Below are 14,733 nucleotides of genomic sequence, written 5' to 3'. Positions count from 1 at the left end.
TTCGACAATTCGAATGGAACCGCATTCGAATGAGTGAATCTAAATTCGCTAATTGGAACGACTGACAGCTGTCAAAAGCTTGAAACCACGTGTTCGGAAATTGTCGAACAATGGGGTTGAAACGTCAACATCAGTTTGACAACTGGTTTTGACGGTTGAGTGCTTTTAATTCGAATACGTTCAAATTAGCGAACATTCAAATTAGCGGACATTCGAAGTAGCGACATTCGAATTAACGAAACCGCTCTGTATTTTATTTAAATTTTTAAAGGGACATCGTCAGTCATAAACTAGGCTAAAGGCATTATTGAGGAAAATATTTTTGCGTGAATTTCCCAATTGTTTTACAAAGGCAATGAATCGTGCAATGGATAAAGTTGTTACTTTTTGTTTAAGCATTTTGGAAATTATGCTCTTAATTTGAAATTTAGTTTAAAAAATATATATTGTGCGTCTCCATTAGAAATTTCCAAATAGAATGTTCAGTGGAGATGCATGGTCCCTGCTACCTCAAATGTTTTTTTTTAACAAAAGAAAAGTGTATCTTTGGTTTGACTTTGTGAACAAAGTTCTTCTCAGAAGTTTTCGGGAATTCGTTTTAGGGTGGAAAATCTTCTCAGCCAACTAGTGTTTTTTACAATTTCTAAAAAATCTATGTTTTAAAAAAGATATATATTTTTGTTTGAAAAAATACCTCTTGCAATAAATTGAAAATTCAATTATATTGAAAATATATTTTTTTCAATTTTTTTAAGGGAAAAAGGGAAACCATGCTTTAAATTTTAAATTTAGAAAAAAAACTAATATTGTGCGTCTCCATTGGAAGCCTCCAAGTAGAATGTTCAGTGGGGACGATGGGGACGCATTGTCCTTGATATTTCAAATCTTTTTCCAAAAGAAAAGTGTAGGTTTTGGTGTATTGGTTTCACTATGTAAAATAAGTTCTTTATAGAAGCTTTTGGAAATTAGTTTTTGGGTTGATTAATTTTGCCACATCAAAAATCGCTTTATCAACTATATGTACAGTTGGGATGGAATAAGTTTGAAATCGATTGTTCGTCTGTAATGGTGTCTTGTTGTGGAAAGATCATCTTCCACCACAACCACACCGACCTAACATTTGAGCATCCAGCATCCAACACAAATACACCGCCAAGCAACCCAAACTTATCATTAATTCCACAAGATCGCTCCATACCGCAAACGACTTCAATCTTATCAGTCAGCGGTGGCTTCTTCAAATCTCAAGTCATGGGTCTTTCAACGCACATCCTGGACACGAGCCGTGGCCGGCCGGCGGCCAACGTGGCAGTTACACTGTTCCGCGGAACGTCGACCGCCGGGGATGCCTGGGAGAAGGAGGGCCAGGGGGTGACCGATGGCGATGGCCGGTACAAGGGCTTCTACGGGGACAATCCGGCTGGCTTTACGAGTGGGATCTACAAGCTGCGGTTCGAGGTTGGCCAGTACTACGAGGGACTGCAGATCGAGACGCTGTACCCGTTTGTGGAGGTGAGGGATGTTTGTTTTTGGGGATTGAGTGAAGATGTTTGAGTTGTTGGGTTTTCATTACAGATTGTATTCAACATCAAGGACGCCAGTCAACACTACCACATTCCGCTGCTGCTGAATCCGTTTGGATATTCCACGTATCGCGGATCTTAAAACAGTACGAATAGACAATAAAAATCTTCATCAAACTTTGACCACCGCCTTTCCGACATTCTCTCCGTTCAACATTCCGATGAAGGCCTTCGGCATCTGCTCGAACCCGTCGGTGAAGGTCTCCCGGTACTTGAGCTTCCCCTCCTTGATCCACACCAGATGTTGTTTGATACACTCGACCCAACGATCAAGCCAGCGCCAGCACATGAAACCCTCCTGACGAAGCTGCTTCCAAACGTAGTCCCGCTGCGGATCAACCACCATCGTCGGTTGTGCCGCGTTGTAGTTCGAAATGGTTCCACAAACCGAGATCCGGCCAAAATTGTTCATCTGTCCCCGCACGATCTCCGTCGTCTTGCCTCCGACGTTGTCAAAGTAGCAGTCCACTCCGTTCGGAGCGGCCACTTTCAGTTCCGCCCCAATGTCCGCCGTTTTATAGTTGATCGCATGGTCAAAACCGAGCTCCCTCAACCACGCACACTTCTCATCCGTCCCGGCGATCCCAATCACCCTACATCCCTTAATCTTCCCGATCTGCCCAACAAGACTTCCAACGGCCCCGGCCGCCCCACTCACCACAACCGTCTCCCCCTCCTTCGGCCTGCAAATCTCCAAAAATCCAAAGTACGCCGTACAACCCGGCATCCCTAGCACTCCAACCCCCAGCGAAAGCGGTTCCTGTCCAAAATCCGGCAACAAATACGGCGCCCAATGTTTCTCGCCCTCGTCCGGATTGCAGATCGTGTGCGTGCGCCAACCGAAGCTTCCATGCACGTGACAACCCACGGGGAAGCGCGCGTTCCGACTGGCAACCACCTTGGCCACCTGCCCTCCGATCATGACGGAACCCTCCGGATATTGCGCCATGTACGGTCGCATGTACGGATCGACGCTGAGGAAGAGCGCTTCGGCGAGGAATTCTGAAAAAAAGAATCAGAATCAAAGGAGGCGCTCGGTACTTTTGACGTTTAACCGCAACTCACCATTATCCTTCAGCTCGCCGAGGGTTTCCTCTTCGAGGCGGAAATTTTCTCCGGTTGGAAAACCGGAGAACGCCTTGGCGTATATCCATTTCTTAGCGACGATGACCATCTTGACGGGGAGTATGGAGACTAACTGAACTGCAACCGAAGTAACGATGATGTGCGAAATGCAAATGTGCAGCCGGATAATAAATAAAAGTGTTTGCGAAAAGGGGGCCCTACTAACAAGCAATAAGAATGCGATAATTGAATTTGAATGTGTTGGTTCTGGTCGTGCTAAACAGAAGAATTACGGTTCTTAGAGGAAGTCATTAGATTTGTTTTGAATTCTTAAAATAATCTTCAAAATAATACTGTTCTCTTGCTTAGTTAAATTAAATTTTGAAAGAAGAGCAAAAACCCATCATTCATTGGTAACATATTTATGGTGGAACGGAACGTGAGCTTTCCACGTTTTAATCGATTTCATTGACTCATCTTTACGGTCAACTTTACGCAGTAGGGCTGGCCATTGAAAAATCCGTTAAAAATTTTTGATCGCTTCGTTTGGAGACGGTGATTTTAGCGGGTTTCGGACTCGGTTTCAGACTGGATTTCGCCATGTCTATTTGCTGATTTTCCAGAACCTTAACCAGATTCTCAGCACCATAATAGCCGTTAAATTGTGGCCGCTCTCATCACCGATGCGCACCATGGACAAGAAAAAGGATTAGGAAGACGGGAAGTGTTGTTGCTCCATTTTTTTAAGGGGACAAGGGAAAATCTCCACGGTATCTCTAAATAAGTTTCGCTTGGGGTTGGACCACAGGGTAACACAGAGCGAGCAGTCCGAAGAAATGTCATTTATTTTTTGGCTCCATAAGGTTTGCTGGTACCCTACACAATCCCCCTTCCCTTCCCACGCCTTGTCTTTAACATCAATCCCTTCCCTACTAACCCCGAGTAGGCCGCGGGTAATCGGCTCCCCTCCCACTAACATTTACACACAAGATCCTCTGTAATTATTAAGTTTTTTGTAATTACAAAAGCCGACTCGGTCCTAACCAGGTCCCAGTACCGAAAAGGACCTAATAAAAATAATTTTATGAAAAAAAAAAAAAAAAGGTTTGCTGGTAGCAGGCGGGCGATGTACTTGCGATGTACCACAAAGTGGAACCAAAAATCAAATGGCAGTAGTGACTCTGTCTTACTCTGTGGTTGGACGGTTTATGGGAACGTATAAGGTCTAGGATACGCTCTAAGCAAGCGTTGCGACCATTGGCATAATCAATTCGTTTTTAACTTTTTGTCCACGTGCAAACTGTCATTGTGCTCAGAAAAACATGCAAACTCGATTTTCGCAGAACGTTATTTCTGTTCCATTTAAAGGCTAGTATGCAGATCGGAAGGAAAGGGGTCAAGAAACAGCTTTACGAACAGCAGAACAAAGGAGAGGGAGCGATTTCTTGGGGCTTTTCTTCACCCTCTCTGGCTTGCTTCCACTGCCGCTGCTGCCCATTTGAAATTTTTCTTGACCGATTCCTTCCGAAGTGCGTATACCGCTTAAGATGTTTAACGTAAAAAAAAGTATGTGGCGAAGTTGCCATATCTTTCGGATGAAAATCATATCAAAATGATATTGCAAACTTTGCACCAAATTCTCCACCCTTGCAAATAATATCTGCACACAAAATATTTGCACACTTGAATTCCTCCCCCTTCTCCCCCCCCGCTCGCCTATAGTGGTGCGTGTCTCGACTGAGCTTTGATGCTTTCGAAAACTTTAGAACAGTTTCAAACAGGGGAGTGTGTCTTAGATAGTTTTTTCTGCTGTAGTTTGAGTTGTGCACTTTTGAATAGAGTTTTCCACAAGTTGCATGATTGTCTAAAAATCGCTGCAATCTGCACAAGGGACCAACTAACTAATTACCCTAACATGATCAAAATGTTGAATTTATTACTAACATGAGCTTTTTCAACCAAATTTGCAATGCTTTCAAAAACGATGATATTTATTATAAAAAATGGCAACACTGCCAAATATTGTAGGGGAACAACATTTAACTCCTGGAAAGTCTTGTGACTTTTCTTGTCATTATTAATAATTGCAGTACATCCGAGACCACCCGAAAATGTATTGCAAATAAAAACGGCCAGCCCTACTACGTTGTGTTTACCGCAGAGAGGATTCTGAGAACGGATCACATTTCACAGAATCTACAGGGGAGGAAGGATACAGTTTTACAGAATAAGTTGTTTAAAAAGTGAAAATAGGCAAATTGGATGTATTTAGGAGTTCGGGTCCATTGTTGAGCTCAACAACCCAACACATAAAAATGTAGTTTTCTTTCCGTGTTTCGATTATTCGAAGTGATTTTCTACGAGTACTTCGGATACTCGAACCAACCTCGAACCACGCAGTGGTACCAACATTACGGAAAAAGTGTGCCATGGCATGACAGCCACATTTTTTTCTAATGTTGGTGCTACTGCGCGATTTTGACATTCCGGGCGTTCACCATTCGAAAGCCATCTTCGCTTAAAAACCTGGATACGGAAAATCAAACAGTTCTTGTATTTTACTTATTTTTTTGTTTTTTTAGCCTCCACAGCCAGATATCTTCTCTAGACAGGGTTCGATCGAAAAATACGCCAAAAAACAATTTTTCAGCCAATTTCAAATCTTCAAGAATCCATAAAAATAGAAAAAAATTGAAAATTGAGGGTTTTCCATGGCCAATGTTCATTTTTTTTTTGCTGCTGAGATCAACTTTAGACATTATTCTAACTAATAAATAATACAAAAACAATATTTAAAATGTATGAAGAAAAACCTGAACCAAAGAAGTCAAGTCAAAAGTTGCCTGAAATGACTCTAAATTTAAAAAATAGAGAGGACCAGAAGGTAAACCCCTCTAACGCTCATGGTTACCCCGAGCACCACTAATTTTTATCTTCAAAATTAAATTTCTGTGAAATCATGCATATTTTCAACCTGGTTACAGTTTATATAGAATGTTCTTACTAATCACCATTAAAATTTCAACTAAATTGGTCGATCCTCGGGTCGATCCAATTACGAGAAACGTAGAAAAACGTTTAAAAAAATCACAGTTTCGCTCTGGGCTGGAAACAAACTTTATTTTTCTTATCCGTTTCGGGTATTCAGCGATAGAAAATGTACATCAAAAGAAAATCTTTTGACGCTCATCCAGAGAAGAAAATCGGCATGGCTCTCTCCTCTCGCACACGAGAGATCGGTAGAAGAAAACTCAAAAAAATTTCATCTGGATTATTCTGTGGAGCAACGATTTTACTACTACACTGTTTGTACACAGAACAAAATAAATTTATTCAAGTGGTGCTAACCATGAGATTCACGAAAAATCTTCTACTGATTGATTTTGAGCAGTGTGGGAACGATTTTCTTTTGCATGATGAGCAGTTCTCTCAGATTTCGCTCATTCGATTTTTTTTTTGTATTTTTTAATCCGACTGAAACTTATTTGGTGCCTTCGGTATGCCCAAAGAAGCCCTTTTTCATCACTAGTTTGGCCATGGGTAATTCTCTACCAACTCACACGAAATCGGGAAAAGTTGCCCCGACCCCTCTTCGATTTGCGTGAAACTTTGTCCTAAGGGGTAACTTTTGTCCCTGATCACGAATCCGAGGTCCGTTTTTTGATATCTCGTGACGGAGGGGCGGTACGACCCCTTCCATTTTTGAACATGCGAAAAAAGAGGTGTTTTTCAATAATTTGCAGCCTGAAACGGTGATGAGATAGAAATTTGGTGTCAAAGGGACTTTTATGTAAAATTAGACGCCCGATTTGATGGCGTACTCAGAATTCCGAAAAAACGTATTTTTCATCGAAAAAAACACTAAAAAAGTTTTAAAAATTCTCCCATTTTCCGTTACTTGACTGTAAAAATTTTTGGAACATGTCATTTTATGGGAAATTTAATGTACTTTTCGAATCTACATTGTCCCAGAAGGGTCATTTTTTCATTTAGAACAAAATTTTTCATTTTAAAATTTCGTGTTTTTTCTAACTTTGCAGGGTTATTTTTTAGAGTGCAACAATGTTCTACAAAGTTGTAGAGCAGACAATTACAAAAATTTTGATATATAAACATAAGGGGTTTGCTTATAAACATCACAAGTTATCGCGATTTTACGAAAAAAAAGTTTTGAAAAAGTTACTTTTTGCGTTTCTCTTTGTTTCGTCGTCCGTGTCTGTCGCGGGTGATCATGAACGGCCATGATCGATGACGACCAACTTTTTCAAAACTTTTTTTCGTAAAATCGCGATAACTCGTGATGTTTATAAGCAAACCTTTTATGTCTATATATCAAAATTTTTGTAATTGTCTGTTCTACAACTTTGTAGAACATTGTTACACTCTAAAAAATAACCCTGCAAAGTTAGAAAAAACACGAAATTTTAAAATGAAAAATTTTGTTCTAAATGAAAAAATGACCCTTCTGGGACAATGTAGATTCGAAAAGTACATTAAATTTCCCATAAAATGACATGTTCCAAAATTTTTTACAGTCGAGTAACGGAAAATGGGAGAATTTTTAAAACTTTTTTAGTGTTTTTTTCGATGAAAAATACGTTTTTTCGGAATTCTGAGTACGCCATCAAATCGGGCGTCTAATTTTACATAAAAGTCCCTTTGACACCAAATTTCTATCTCATCACCGTTTCAGGCTGCAAATTATTGAAAAACACCTCTTTTTTCGCATGTTCAAAAATGGAAGGGGTCGTACAGCCCCTCCGTCACGAGATATCAAAAAACGGACCTCGGATTCGTGATCAGGGACAAAAGTTACCCCTTAGGACAAAGTTTCACGCAAATCGAAGAGGGGTCGGGGCAACTGCTGTGTGAGTTGGCGGAGAATTACCCCCATATAATTTTCCATACAAATTTGGCAGCTGTCCATACAAAAATGATGTATGAAAATTCAAAAATCTGTATCTTTTGAAGGAATTTTTTGATCGATTTGGTGTCTTCGGCAAAGTTGTAGGTATGGATAAGGACTACACTGAAAAAAATGATACACGGTAAAAATTTTTTTGGTGATTTTTTATTTAACTTTTTGTCACTAAAACTTGATTTGCAAAAAAACACTATTTTTATTTTTTTATATATATATATATTTTAGAGTACATCAAATGCCAACTTTTCAGAAATTTCCAAGTTGTGCAAAAAATCTTTGACCGAGTTAAGAATTTTTTCATCAATACTGTTTAAAAAAAAAATCAAAATATTGGTCGCAAAAAATTTTCAACTTTATTTTTCGATGTAAATTCAAATTTGCAATCAAAAAGTACTTTAGTGAAATTTTGATAAAGTGCACCGTTTTCAAGTTAAAGTCATTTTTAGGAGATTTTTTTGAAAATAGTCGCAGTTTTTCATTTTTTTAAATTTGTGCACATGTTTGTCCACTTCTGAAAAAAATATTATTGAAAGGCTGAGAAAATTCTCTATATTTTGCTTTTTTTTAACTTTGTTGGTAAGACCCTTAGTTGCTGAGATATTGCCATGCAAGTGTTTAAAAACAGGAAAATTGATGTTTTCTAAGTCTCACCCAAACAACCCACCATTTTCTAATGTCGATATCTCTGCAACTAATGGTCGATTTACAATGTTAAAACATGAAACATTCGTGAAATTTTCCGATCTTTTCGAAAAAAATATTTTAATTTTTTTTTAAACCAAGACTAACATTTTTAAAGGGCGTAATATTCAATGTTTATCCCTTTTGAAATGTTAGTCTTGATTTAATTTTTTTAATACCGTTTTCGAAAATTATATAGACAAACTAATGATGCAAAATAGCTTCTTTGGGCATTCCGGAAGCACCACAAAAGTTTCAGCCGAATTAAAAAATACAAAAATTAAAATTCTAAAAAAATTACCGATTTCGTAGAGAAATGCTCTGGTTCGCCACCCCTCTCTTTCCGGTTGATTTTTTTGGGCGATATCCGAGATGAAAAAAACGAAAAAGTAGACTAAAATCGATTCCATCAAAAACAGTGCACCCGATGGAGACGCGTGATTAATAAAACCCAAACAATTATTCTTTATCCTCGTGCTTTATTTATATGCGTCGATAATGAATCCAGAAGATGAATGCAAGAAAAAATATTTGAAAGAATGTTACCTTCCGTTTGGGTTTCTCTGGAAATCATCGAGGTTGATAATCACGCGTCCCCATTGGGCGCACTGTTTTCGATGGAGACGCTAGATATTTTATATGAATTTTTAAATGTAATTAGTCAAATTTAAGCAAATAAAGCTATTTCTAAAAAAAATATTCTGGTGAAATCGAAAAAAATATTCAAAATTAAATTAAAATTGATAAAAATGACTAAAGAAACCTGCTAACTGAATTGCTAGCTCACCAGTACAGCCAAAATAATTCGACGGTGTGATCTAAAATGTGTTGGTAGGTAAATTAGCTGGTGATAACATTCTGGTGCTTGAGATTCAAGTGTGTGGCAATACACTTGAATCTACACAGACACACGATTGTTGCTCAACCAGCCAAGGTCAACCGCGAAGCCGGCCGGCGGAATTTGCACAAAAAAAAGTATCTCGCGACACACCAATACCAAAATCTGCTTGAAGTTGTTATTTCGAGTTGTTTGTTGATGTTGAACTTTTAAATTTATTTTTCATAAAACAATGCTCTTATATTAAAAGTTTAACATTTCAACTAAAATTTCAAGAGAAGTTCGCTTTGCTGAGTTGTAATCGAGGTTAAATTTGTTTTAAATAACGCAAGAAGCCATCATTATCATACTGATAAAGCCACACAAGTGCTGCGTTTATTGACATGACACTATCTCTTCGCAGGTTAAATATCTGGTCAAACTCAAAACTGAACCAGATTTCGATCGAGTTGGAGGTAATTTTCTACGCAACAAGTTAAAAAAAAAAGATGGTTTACACGGCCAAAAAGTGGATCTACGCGCGTGCCTTCGACGGCGAACCCAAGCTGGACGATTTCCGCCTCGAAGAGGAAGTCATGCCCGAGCTTCAGGATGGAGGTGCGTGGTCGTTTAGCCATTTTGATCAATCTTCAACTAAAATGAAATTTTTCTTTTTTTGTAGAATTCCTCGCCGAAGCCGAGATTCTCAGCGTCGATCCGTACATGCGGATCTACATTCTGTCCTACCCGGTGGGTTCCGTCATGATCGGAGGGCAGGTGGCGCGCGTTCTGGAGAGTCGAAACGCGGGCTTTCCCGTGGGGGCGCACGTGTTTGGCCAGTTTGGTTGGCGCACGGTGTCGATTTGTGATCCGAGGGGGATCACCGTGAGGAAGCCGTACGTGTTGCCGGATTTTGGGGCGGGTGTTCCGCGATCGGTGGGAATTGGGGCTTGCGGAACGGTGGGGAATTCGGCGTATTTTGGATTTTTGGAGATTTGCAGGCCGAAGGAGGGGGAGACGGTTGTGGTGAGTGGGGCGGCCGGGGCCGTTGGGAGTCTTGTTGGGCAGATCGGGAAGATTAAGGGATGTAGGGTGGTTGGGATCGCCGGGACGGATGAGAAGTGTGCGTGGTTGAGGGAGCTGGGGTTTGACGAGGCGATCAACTATAAAACGGCGGATATTGAGGCTGAGCTGGGGGTGGCGGCGCCGGAAGGGGTGGACTGCTACTTTGACAACGTTGGAGGGAAGATATCGGAAATTGTGAGGAAGCAGATGCGGTCACGTGGCAGGATTGCTGTTTGCGGGACGATTTCGATGTACAATGGGAGTCCGACGCAGGTCGCGGATCCGCAGCGGGATTTCGTGTGGAAGGAACTGGTCCAGGAGGGGTTCAGCGTGCACCGTTGGACGGATCGATGGCTCGAAGGGATCGGGCAGAACTTGAAGTGGATCCAGGAGGGCAAGTTGAAGTACAGGGAAACTGTGACGGAGGGTTTTGAGAACATGCCGAAGGCGTTTATCGAGATGATGAAGGGTGGAAATATTGGGAAGGCCATTGTGAAGGTTTGATTCATGATTTTTTTCATTTTTAAACGAAATAAACAAACTTTAAAAAATGATTTTGATTCCTAAATCTAAATAGGTCCATTTCCCCTAGTAGAGCAGACTCGTAAAAAGCTTCAAATTGGAGAGAGCTTTCACAAGATTTGACACTTCAAAGTGAAGTGTTTCGCTATCTGCCACTAGAGGCGCTGCTTCGATAGAAGCTCTGCCTTATCTAGTAGTCCTCAAGGTTTTTGAAATGTGCCTAAAAGTAGGCTTGGACAAACTTCAAATTTTCGGCACGTGTCAAGTGAAAAAAGTCTAGATTTTTCATTTTTTAAATTCTTTGGTGATTTTTATTAAAATCGAATAAATTAAAATTCTCACAGATAATTACAATTCATGACTAAAATACTGTTCAATTTCCTCCCTGATCCTGCAGCCGCCGAATCTGCTCCTGAATCTTGGCCATCTGCCCGGCCAAAATGGCTCCAACCTTGGCGCTCCCCTCGACCTCCGACTCGGACGCCGATTCCACCGCGGACGTCGCACACTCAAGCTCCAGCTCGACCGTGCGCCGCTCGGGACTTTGCTCGATCAGGACGCGCTCCAGCTGCGGATCCAGCCGCACCCGGGCCAACCGGCAGGCCGTCGAACGCTTCGGAACGCCACAATCCTTGCGACGCGCCGCCGCGCCCGGTACCTTCATCCGGGGGACACTCCGCGCCGCAGATTCGTGCATTCGGCGGTGGTGATCGAGCTTCTGGCGCGTGGCCAACGAGCGGCCACATCCGTCCACGGGACACACAAACTTGTGCGTTCCCTCGTGCTTCGAGCGGATGTGCGCCATCAGGTTGCGCTCGTAGTCGTAGAACTTCGGGCAGCCGTCCCACGGACACTGGAACACCTCCTGGTTGTCGTCCCCGTCCCGTCGCTTCTCGTGGACCTTGGCGTGCGCTTTCAGGTTCTTCTTGGAGGGAAATTTCGCTTGACAAACGTCGCACTGGTAGAGCGTGGCGTGCTGCAGCTTCCGATGGGCCACCAGATCCGTCCACCGGGTGAATTCCGCCGGACACGAGTCGCACCGGTGCAGGGCGTGGGTCGTCCTGTGATTCCGCAACGATTTCAAGTTGATAAACCCCTTCTCGCACAGGTCACACTTGTGCGGATATTGGCCAGTGTGCTTGACCGAGTGCTGCTTCAGCTGCAACTTCCTCCAGAACCGTTCGCCACACTCCCCACAGGACCAGCTCTTCCCCAGCACGTGCTTCAACTCGTAATGCTTTCGCATGCTCTGGTCCGTCCCAAACGTCTTCCCGCAGGTCGCATGCCGGCATCGGAACACATTCGCCGGTTGAACCGGCTTCTCCGCGTGATTCGACCGAATGTGCCGATTCAGGTGCGTCCTATTCGTGTATTCCTTCCCGCAACTCTCCTCCGGACATCGATACTCCTTCTACAAGAGACAACACTTTGATAAATTTCCAGATCTTCCCCACAAAAAAAAATCAAGTAAATCTCACCACTCCGGTGTGCGTAAACCGGTGCCGATCAAAGTGGTCCCGCTTGCGGAACGTCAGCGCGCACTGGTCACATTGGAAGGTTTTCTTGTCACCACCACCACCAGGTTGTTCCGGATTGGGTGGTTCCACCGCGGCTTCCGGAGGCACATTGTCGCCGCTTTCCCCAAACCCCCTGCATTCCTCCGCTTCCGAAGGTTGGCTCGGTGGCCACTGGTTGTCCGTGTCGCTGGATTCGAACTCACTGACCATTTTTCATTTAGATTTAATTTGAAAAGCTATTCTTTTCGTTGCATGTTTGTTTACGTTGGTTTGCGCGGCAGCATGGCTCTTTTTTGTTTGTTTTGAAACGGTTTGACATTTGCACGAAAAATTGGAATCCGGTGAAATTGGTTGAATTTCTATATTTTATCTGTTTTCACAGTCCACAAACTAATCCAAAAGAACTCATTTTTTTTTCAAAATTGATCATACTCAAAAATGGTTTCTGTAAACGAGTCAAAAATTTAAGCTAAATTTGACGTTTAGTTTAAAATAAATTGGTCTAAAGCCTCAATCACAATCAAACTTACGCAAACTCTTGCGAAAACAATTATCAAGTTGATCCAGACGTCAGTCGAGTATCAACCATCGGATGCTGCGATCCCAGTCTGACATCAAAGTAACAAAGTGGTGGTTGTTGATTTAATATTTGAGGCAGTTTTAACTTTACCAGTCATTAACTGCCTCAGTAACAAAGTAAACAAGGACAAAAGTGACAGACGCAACATTCTGCGATTTGCCATTGTAAATCGGGGTTAGTTTTCTAGACCCAGTGATAAAAACTCTGGAGAACAGTTTGAAAAGGGCGTATAAGCATTTTGACGGCTGCAACTATTTTGCAAATTCCAAGACTACAAGTAACTATTTCAAAAACTTCTAAGTGTTGAGAGGTTTCCTGAACGTTGAGAATTCGAAAAAAAAAATCTAAAATGATGTGGTTTTCTGATGAAAACAAAAAGCTGTCAAATTAGAGAGTAGAGCCAATGAAACATCGGGCGTCAAGCCAAAAAAAAAACCCCGTTAAATTTGTAAAATTGTGAATAATGTATAATCATTAAATTATAAAATATGTAAAATTTATAAAATTGAGACTCACCGCCCAATTAACCATTTTTAAAAGAATTCTAAAATTTATGATATCCTCGAGTAATCCTCGAGGGTGACGGTGTACTTTTCGAGCAGCGTTGGGCGCTGCTGCTCGAAAAGTACACCGTCACCCTCGGAGGATTACTCGAGGATATCTTAAATTTTAGAATTCTTTTAAAAATGGTTAAATTCTTATATTACCTAACTCTAAAATTTTACAATTCTGAAATTCAAACGTACAAAATTTTGGAAATTCTGAAATTATAAAAATATTAAATTATAAGATTTTTAAAAAACTAACAGTCGGTAAACTTAAATATTAAGAAAATTAAGTCTTGATTTTTTGAATTTGTGGTAAAATTGTAAGATATAAAAATTGTAAATATCTTAGACTGTAAAATTGTAATGTTGTGAAATTAGAAAATAGTTAGTTTTTAAAATTTGTAAAATTCTAAAATTCTAAAATTCTTAAAAATCTAGAATTTTAAAATTCTAAAATTCTAAAATTCTAAAATTCTAAAATTCTAAAATTCTAAAATTCTAAAATTCTAAAATTCTAAAATTCTAAAATTCTAAAATTCTAAAATTCTAAAATTCTAAAATTCTAAAATTCTAAAATTCTAAAATTCTAAAATTCTAAAATTCTAAAATTCTAAAATTCTAAAATTCTAAAATTCTAAAATTCTAAAATTCTAAAATTCTAAAATTCTAAAATTCTAAAATTCTAAAATTCTAAAATTCTAAAATTCTAAAATTCTAAAATTCTAAAATTCTAAAATTCTAAAATTCTAAAATTCTAAAATTCTAAAATTCTAAAATTCTAAAATTCTAAAATTCTAAAATTCTAAAATTCTAAAATTCTAAAATTCTAAAATTCTAAAATTCTAAAATTCTAAAATTCTAAAATTCTAAAATTCTAAAATTCTAAAATTCTAAAATTCTAAAATTCTAAAATTCTAAAATTCTAAAATTCTAAAATTCTAAAATTCTAAAATTCTAAAATTCTAAAATTCTAAAATTCTAAAATTCTAAAATTCTAAAATTCTAAAATTCTAAAATTCTAAAATTCTAAAATTCTAAAATTCTAAAATTCTAAAATTCTAAAATTCTAAAATTCTAAAATTCTAAAATTCTAAAATTCTAAAATTCTAAAATTCTAAAATTCTAAAATTCTAAAATTCTAAAATTCTAAAATTCTAAAATTCTAAAATTCTAAAATTCTAAAATTCTAAAATTCTAAAATTCTAAAATTCTAAAATTCTAAAATTCTAAAATTCTAAAATTCTAAAATTCTAAAATTCTAAAATTCTAAAATTCTAAAATTCTAAAATTCTAAAATTCTAAAATTCTAAAATTCTAAAATTCTAAAATTCTAAAATTCTAAAATTCTAAAATTCTAAAATTCTAAAATTCTAAAATTCTAAAATTCTAAAATTCTAAAATTCTAAAATTCTAAAATTCTAAAATTCTAAA

General features: G+C 39.2%; 4 protein-coding genes across 4 annotated transcripts; 2 read left to right on the top strand and 2 right to left on the bottom strand.

The window, feature by feature from the left end:
• Positions 1-1,131: 1,131 nt before the first annotated feature.
• Positions 1,132-1,706, top strand: LOC120432268 (5-hydroxyisourate hydrolase). The gene is made up of 2 exons (XM_039597448.2): positions 1,132-1,512; positions 1,576-1,706. The coding sequence occupies exons 1-2, from the start codon at positions 1,252-1,254 to the stop codon at positions 1,663-1,665; spliced, it is 351 nt and encodes a 116-aa protein (XP_039453382.1). The 5' UTR covers positions 1,132-1,251; the 3' UTR covers positions 1,666-1,706.
• Positions 1,550-2,808, bottom strand: LOC120432267 (prostaglandin reductase 1-like). Its single transcript, XM_039597446.2, has 2 exons — positions 2,649-2,808; positions 1,550-2,585 (listed from the first exon to the last, which is right to left on the bottom strand). Exons 1-2 carry the CDS (start codon positions 2,755-2,757, stop codon positions 1,696-1,698), a joined length of 999 nt encoding a protein of 332 aa, XP_039453380.1. The 5' UTR covers positions 2,758-2,808; the 3' UTR covers positions 1,550-1,695.
• A 6,665-nt stretch (positions 2,809-9,473) lies between these two features.
• LOC120432261 (prostaglandin reductase 1-like) lies at positions 9,474-10,689 on the top strand. The gene is made up of 2 exons (XM_039597442.2): positions 9,474-9,688; positions 9,753-10,689. The coding sequence occupies exons 1-2, from the start codon at positions 9,580-9,582 to the stop codon at positions 10,637-10,639; spliced, it is 996 nt and encodes a 331-aa protein (XP_039453376.1). The 5' UTR covers positions 9,474-9,579; the 3' UTR covers positions 10,640-10,689.
• A 237-nt stretch (positions 10,690-10,926) lies between these two features.
• Positions 10,927-12,472, bottom strand: LOC120432260 (transcription factor IIIA-like). Its single transcript, XM_039597441.2, has 2 exons — positions 12,136-12,472; positions 10,927-12,068 (listed from the first exon to the last, which is right to left on the bottom strand). Exons 1-2 carry the CDS (start codon positions 12,382-12,384, stop codon positions 11,031-11,033), a joined length of 1,287 nt encoding a protein of 428 aa, XP_039453375.1. The 5' UTR covers positions 12,385-12,472; the 3' UTR covers positions 10,927-11,030.
• Positions 12,473-14,733: the final 2,261 nt, after the last annotated feature.

The sequence above is a fragment of the Culex pipiens genome, chromosome 1 (genome assembly GCF_016801865.2).
Source record: "Culex pipiens pallens isolate TS chromosome 1, TS_CPP_V2, whole genome shotgun sequence".
NCBI classification, from domain to species: Eukaryota; Metazoa; Arthropoda; class Insecta; order Diptera; family Culicidae; genus Culex; species Culex pipiens.
Note: the sequence above shows the minus strand (reverse complement) of the source record. Positions and strands in the feature narration are given on the sequence as shown.

Coding starts and splice junctions, on each gene's coding strand:
- LOC120432268 (XM_039597448.2), top strand. CDS start 1,252: ATGGGTCTTTCAACGCACATCCTGGACACGAGCCGTGGCCGGCCGGCG. Junction 1,513..1,575: donor CGCTGTACCCGTTTGTGGAG/GTGAGGGATGTT, acceptor TTTTCATTACAG/ATTGTATTCAACATCAAGGA.
- LOC120432267 (XM_039597446.2), bottom strand. CDS start 2,757: ATGGTCATCGTCGCTAAGAAATGGATATACGCCAAGGCGTTCTCCGGT. Junction 2,586..2,648: donor CGGCGAGCTGAAGGATAATG/GTGAGTTGCGGT, acceptor TCTTTTTTTCAG/AATTCCTCGCCGAAGCGCTC.
- LOC120432261 (XM_039597442.2), top strand. CDS start 9,580: ATGGTTTACACGGCCAAAAAGTGGATCTACGCGCGTGCCTTCGACGGC. Junction 9,689..9,752: donor GCCCGAGCTTCAGGATGGAG/GTGCGTGGTCGT, acceptor CTTTTTTTGTAG/AATTCCTCGCCGAAGCCGAG.
- LOC120432260 (XM_039597441.2), bottom strand. CDS start 12,384: ATGGTCAGTGAGTTCGAATCCAGCGACACGGACAACCAGTGGCCACCG. Junction 12,069..12,135: donor GGTTTACGCACACCGGAGTG/GTGAGATTTACT, acceptor TGTCTCTTGTAG/AAGGAGTATCGATGTCCGGA.